Below are 6,347 nucleotides of genomic sequence, written 5' to 3'. Positions count from 1 at the left end.
TATAGAAGAGCCAAGTTGAAGACGACCAAGGGCAATTTTGTCATTTTATAAACATTCTAGAATGTTTGTTTTTATGTTATGACATCATGAAAAGTAGTAATAGATTTATAATAACAATTTAACCAAATATCTATTCTTAAATGATATGTGTATCCTAATGACGTGACATTTATTTGGACCCACATTTTCTATATATTTTTTTCCTTTTTTTTTAATTTGTAGTGTGAAATTTTCATTCAACAAAAAATATCTATTAAATAGTGGAATTTTAGTAATTTTTATATTATTTAAGGGTGAAATAATAATTGTATAATTAATGACCAAAATGAAAATCTAGAAGAATTCATACATGGCTTTACTTTTAACATTGGCCCATAAAGATAATTTTATAATGGCCAAATACATACGCCGGTCCCTAAAGTTGTTCGCGTTTTTCCCCCAGGTACCTCAACTAACCAAGATTCCTATTAAATCCTTTAACCCCCTATAATTTGATCCTTTTAAATATTCTTGGCTGATGTGGAGCAAAATTTCAATAAATTATTTTTGGTAATTAGGCGCGTGAGATGAACCTTCCCCACGTGGAAATTTCGACCAATACGCTCCAACCCAATTACACGTCAGTGCCACATATTAAGTCATCAAACCTAAAAATCAATTCCCCCCCAAATCACTTCTAACCCGTTTCTAAACGAGAAAACCCTAAGAATCTCTCCCTTTCAATGACTTTTACGGCTGAAATTCTTAGATTTTAAAGTGATTTTAAGTGTTTTGTTGAAGGAATCATCGAAGATTGCAGACGATTTTGGAGTTCATTCGCGATTTTCGAGTTGACGAGTGTGAGGTAAGTGACGAGCATGTTGTTGTGGTTGTGTGTTTTTAATATATGTGTTTATCCTGTGTTTTTTATTGATATATACTGGGTTTTAGTATCAATGTGGTTGTTGTTGTTAATATCTATATAAAGTTAGGGTTTTTTGGTTTTTATTGTTCATAACGTGTCAGAAAAATTTGGGGCCTTGTTTCAGGGAATCTTATGGACGCCATTATTATAACTCGTTTTCATCATGGTGGTAAGTTTATTCAGGAAAAAACTGGAATTACTTATAAAGGGGAAGCCGAGGTGGAATATGTTAATATCGACAAGGACCACTTCTCAATGATCGAGTTACTTTTTTACACTAAACAATTAGGGTATATTACTGTTGGTGGGTTCTGTGTTAAAGACCCCACAAAAAATGGCTTTATTGAGGTGGACACTGATTTAACATTAGTAAATCTCATCAAAGACTTAAAAGATGGTGACTTTTTAGACATTTATGTAAAGCATGTGGTGGATGATGTAGAAGTGGTCACAACAGGTTTGCTTTGTGGGTCTGTCGTTGAAGAAGACTTAGAAGATATAAATATGACTGCAAGTGAAGGGTTGAATCATGAGGCTGAATCTGAAAATGTTAATGTGGAAGTTGATCCAGGAGATATATCAAATCTAGATGTGGAATGGACTGAATCAAATGAAGAAAGTAGTGATGACTCTCAAGAGGATGCTATTCCTGATGTGGATGACTCTGAGGTTGATGAAGAATTAAGATCTCTTAGAAATGAAAGGAGAAACAAAGTGAAAAAGAAAAAACCTACTCAAACTGAGGAAATAAAGCTTGGAACAGCTGGTGTTGATAGAGGCTTTGAAGACATAGGAAGGAATAAGGCTGCTAGATACACTGGAAGACTAGGGGGTGATGAGCAATATATAGATAGTTCAGAATTGGACAGTGAAGACAGTAGGGATGAATTGGATTCAGAATTTGTGAAGGGTGTTGATTTACCAAGAAGAAGAAAAAGTAAAAAGGTAAGATTTGATCCTGATTGTGTTGTAGCAATTTTTGAGCTTGGTATGGTGTTTGAAAGTGCTGAACAATTTAGAAAAGCTGTTGCAGACTATTCTTGTCAATATAAAACTAGGTTAAAATTGAAGCCTAATGACAAAAAAAGAGTTAGAGTTAAATGTGAGGACAAGAAATGTAAATGGTTGCTGTTTGCTAGTATAGATAAAGATTCTGGTGATTTTGTTGTCAAAAATTATTATCCTGTGCATGTATGTCCTCAATCGACCAAGAACAAGTTGTGTACATCTAAGTTTGTTGCAGAAAAGTTCAAGGATGAAATAACCTGTCAACCATATATAAGATTATGGGAAATTCAGGAATTAGTGAGAAAAAAATTTGGGTTATATGTTGGAAGAACTGTTTGTCATAGGGCAAAAAAGAGGATTATCAAGGAGTTCTTAGGTGATTGGAAGATGGAATTTTCAAGATTGTGTGATTATGCAGACATGATTAAACATACTAATCCTGGTACTTCCTGTTGGGTGAGGACAGATAGAGAGTCTCAGCCAGGAAAAACTTTGTTTGTTTACTTCTATGTTTGCTTTGATGCATTGAAGAGGGGGTGGTTGGAAGGATGCAGAAAAATTATTGGTTTTGATGGATGTTTTCTGAAGGGTTCTTGCAAGGGAGAATTGTTGGTTGCTGTTGGTAGAAATGGAAATCAACAGATGTTTCCAATCGCATGGGCTGTTGTTGACACAGAGACAAAACATAGTTGGAGTTTTTTTCTAAAGTACTTGATAGAAGATCTGAACTTAGGCACAGGACATGGACTGACTGTTATGTCAGATATGCAGAAGGTTAGATGGTTTTTGCATTGTATCTTGTTCTATTATTTTTTTTCTTGTGTTGCTAATACTTTTTAATGTTTGTGCTACAACTGCTTACATAGGGCCTTGTACCAGCTTTATGTGAGTTGCTACCAGATAGTGAGCAGAGAAGGTGTGCTAGACATATCTGGTCCAACTGGCATCAATTATGGAGTGGTGAAGAAAGAAGGAAACAGTTCTGGAGATGTGCTAAGTCAAGTTTTGAAGTGAAATTTGAAGATGAGATGGATAAACTCAACAAATTAGGTAATAAAATTTGTCAGGACTTGTTGCATTATGAAAAAACTACTTGGTGCAAAGCATATTTTAAAGAGCATTCTAAATGTGACATTGTTGAAAACAATATGTGTGAAACTTTTAATTCTTGGATACTAGTTGCTAGGCATAAGGCTATCATAACTATGTTAGAGGAGATTAGGCACAAGATAATGGACAGAAATATTGCAATGAGGCAATTTGCTGAAACTTGGATCTCAGATATCTCTCCTATGGCTAGACTAGTACTAGAAGAGAACAAAGATCTTGCTAGATTTTGTGAAGTTAGATTCAATGGTGATATTGGGTATGAAATCTTAGATGGTCAATACAGACATATTGTTGATATAAGAAAGAAGACATGTACATGTAGAACATGGCAATTGAGGGGCATACCATGTCAACATGCTGTGCTTGCATATCAGCACAAAGACATAGAACCTGAACATGAAGTGGTACATTGGTATAGGAAAGAGAATTTTTTGAAGGCTTATAACCATTTTCTACAGCCAATACCAAACATGAAAATGTGGCCTCACACTAGTGGTGTAATGATTTAACCTCCTGAACCAAAAGTCATGCCCGGTAGGCCACCAAAGTGCAGAAGAAAGGCAAAGAATGAGCCTAGAAAAAAGTATGGAAAGTTATCCAAAAGAGGAGTAAAAATGACATGTTCACTGTGTCATCAAGTAGGCCACAACAAAAAATCTTGTCCAACATTGGTAAGTTATTATTCTCTTCTAATACATTTACAATAAGCTTCAATTATTTACAATAATCAATTATTATTACTGTATTAATAGGCTGAAATGGGACAACCTGGAGGCTACCCAAACAGGAAACCAAGCTCAAGCCAACCATCACTGTCTAGCCAACCATCAAGCTCAAGCCAGCCACCATTGTCTAGCCAACCATCAAGCTCAAGCCAGCCACCACTTTTTAGCCAACCATCAAGCTCAAGTCAGCCACCACTTTTTAGTAGACCATCAAGCTCAAGTCAGCCACCAGTATTCAATCATCAAGGCAGTTCTATGTGTTTTGATTCTTCAGCTGTTAGAAGAGAGCAACAACCTGCTAAAAGCAGAGGCACATGCAGAGGCACTGGGAGAGGCACTGGGAGAGGTACTGACAGAGGAACTGGTAGAGGCACTGGTAGAGGCACTGGGAGAGGTACTGGCACTGCCAGTGAAATTGGAAGAGGCAGTGTTTTCAACATTGGAGGTGTATCAAGTCAGCAACCTGATCAACCAAGGGTTGTGGAAGCTTCAATATCAACAGGAAGACAAAAAAGGACCAAGACTATAGGATTTGGCATCTATACAAATGCAAGTGGTAGTCAAACCTTTAATGTAAGTGTATACATAATTTTGTTCATTTCTTACTCTACTATATAAAGTCTCATTTTAAGATATTTCCATGCAGCCTGGTACTTCAGGAGAAAAAGTTATCAATTCGAGAGTTTATAAGGATGCATCTCCAACAAATATTGATATTGGTTATAAGCCTCGAGGACTCAAGTGGAATGGTGGAGATGCTGTCACTGGTTCACAGTTGCAACGTATCACTCAGTCAAGGAAAAACAAGCGTGGAACATCTAGTGCACCAAAGAATGCCTAATTTATGTAGAAAAGTCACTTTTTGGTTGTGTAATTAGCAGCAGAAATTTGTATTGACTGCTTTGAAACTTGGAGCTCACTAGAGCAAATTAATGGCATGAATGATCAATTTTTACTGCTTTTGAGGCACAAATTATCTTCATTCCTTCAATTAAATCATTACAATAAAAACACAAGGCATTTACAATAGAAAAATCGATCTAAATTGCCCATAAAGAACACTAGAATCTACCATACATACTTTTATGAAGGAATCTAATAGAAGACAAATGAATCAACTAAGATTATTTTGTTACACAAATCCAAGTAGCCAATATCACCCCTACGATGATGCATATTATCCATACTTTTCTTGATCGATTCCTCTCCAATTCATATGTTTTGACTCTTTTCAACAAACCCCATATCACCCTCCTAGCTTGAGCAGGCATTTCATCATCATACCATCGAAAATATCCACATCCACCTCGTGCCTACAAAATTAAAGAAAAAAATTGAATTATAAATAAGGTGATTCTTTACTATATTGGACAAAAAAAATGAATTTGATTTACCTTTGAAGTTTTGCAACAAAGGAACCTACGTCCAGGATTGGATTGCGTCCATGAGGTCTTCATTTCCACAACGTTCCCACATTGACATAGTACCTTCGCAGTTGAAGAAGAAGAAATCGATGAAGAAGATAAATTCGACATTGGAACTTAATGATTAAGAAGAAATCAATGAAAAAGAGATATAAGAGGAGAAATAATGATGAAGAGAAACAAAAGAGGAGAAATAAGGGATGAAGAGAAACAAAAGAGGAGAAATAAGGGAAGAATGGGAGAAATTAGGTTAAAAGGGGGAAGAAGATCGTTGGTGGGTGGTTCAAGATCCACATCAGCACTTTTAAAGCGTCTGCACGCGCTTAAAGGACGTGAGATCACGTTTGACTCCACATCAGCCAAGAATATTTAAAAGGATCAAATTATAGGGGGTTAAAGGATTTAATAGGAATCTTGGTTAGTTGAGGTACCTGGGGGAAAAGCGCGAACAACTTTAGGGACCTGCGTATGTATTTGGCCTTTTATAATTGTGTTAAAATGAAGAGTTTCTATTAATTAACTTTTTACAAACAATAATAAATGCTAAGCTTGCTTTGACATGTTTTTGAAAGAAAATTTTGAACTAATTTAAAATAAATTGTGTTTGAATAGTTAATATTTTTGTTCCTAAAAATACTTTAAAGAATTATTGGGTAAACATATTTTCAATATCTGTTATAGAATATAATCACTAAATTCGTATCTTGATTATTAAAATAACCTTTACAATGATGTATCAATATTTTTAATCAATTTAAAGATATGTAAAATTAAGTGACTAAAAATATGGACAATGTTTAACTGCTTAATAAGGAAAATTTATATAGTATATTTTTATATTATTTAAGGGTGGCAACTTTGTATCTCATGGGTTCTGTTAAAATAGCTTATTACTTGAGTATTGTTAACAAGTTTGGTCTCTGTTATTCCAATATCTTACTCCCACCCTCACAATTTTAAGCATACATACTCTTTTTCTTTCTAAGTTAATTAACAGTTGCATGTCTTGATTGTTTTTTCCCCATTCTCTCAATAACATAATTTGATAGTTCTCCAACATCTCACAAATGCACCACCACGGCATGAAAAACAAAATTCCATTTTGCACTATTAAATGTAGAAATTTAGGTTGTCTGAACATGTGCCTCAACATTTATGGCACATTCACTGTGAAAT

General features: G+C 35.0%; 1 protein-coding gene and 1 long non-coding RNA gene across 3 annotated transcripts; one reads left to right on the top strand and one right to left on the bottom strand.

The window, feature by feature from the left end:
• The first annotated feature begins 2,848 nt into the window (after positions 1-2,848).
• On the top strand, positions 2,849-4,705 carry LOC107025596 (period circadian protein-like). 2 transcript variants are annotated; one of them, XM_027918277.1, is made up of 3 exons: positions 2,849-2,962; positions 3,775-4,320; positions 4,394-4,705. In XM_027918277.1, the coding sequence occupies exons 2-3, from the start codon at positions 3,781-3,783 to the stop codon at positions 4,586-4,588; spliced, it is 735 nt and encodes a 244-aa protein (XP_027774078.1). In that variant the 5' UTR covers positions 2,849-2,962; positions 3,775-3,780; the 3' UTR covers positions 4,589-4,705. The 2 variants fall into 2 exon arrangements, with proteins under 2 accessions (XP_027774078.1, XP_027774077.1); XM_027918276.1 differs by lacking the exon at positions 2,849-2,962 and adding an exon at positions 3,562-3,693.
• On the bottom strand, positions 4,697-5,370 carry LOC107025595. Its single transcript, XR_001457426.2, has 2 exons — positions 5,142-5,370; positions 4,697-5,060 (listed from the first exon to the last, which is right to left on the bottom strand). It is a non-coding gene; the product is annotated as an uncharacterized LOC107025595 (long non-coding RNA).
• Positions 5,371-6,347: the final 977 nt, after the last annotated feature.

Source organism: Solanum pennellii, chromosome 7, assembly GCF_001406875.1.
Source record: "Solanum pennellii chromosome 7, SPENNV200".
In the NCBI taxonomy this organism is placed as follows: Eukaryota; Viridiplantae; Streptophyta; class Magnoliopsida; order Solanales; family Solanaceae; genus Solanum; species Solanum pennellii.
This window is presented reverse-complemented; position numbering and strand designations above follow the sequence as displayed.

Bases quoted from the DNA above. Each gene is read 5' to 3' on its own strand.
- LOC107025596 (XM_027918276.1), top strand. From the start codon at position 3,637: ATGACATGTTCACTGTGTCATCAAGTAGGCCACAACAAAAAATCTTGT. The intron at 3,694-3,774 runs GTAAGTTATTAT...CTGTATTAATAG, and splicing joins AAAAATCTTGTCCAACATTG to GCTGAAATGGGACAACCTGG. The intron at 4,321-4,393 runs GTAAGTGTATAC...ATTTCCATGCAG, and splicing joins GTGGTAGTCAAACCTTTAAT to CCTGGTACTTCAGGAGAAAA.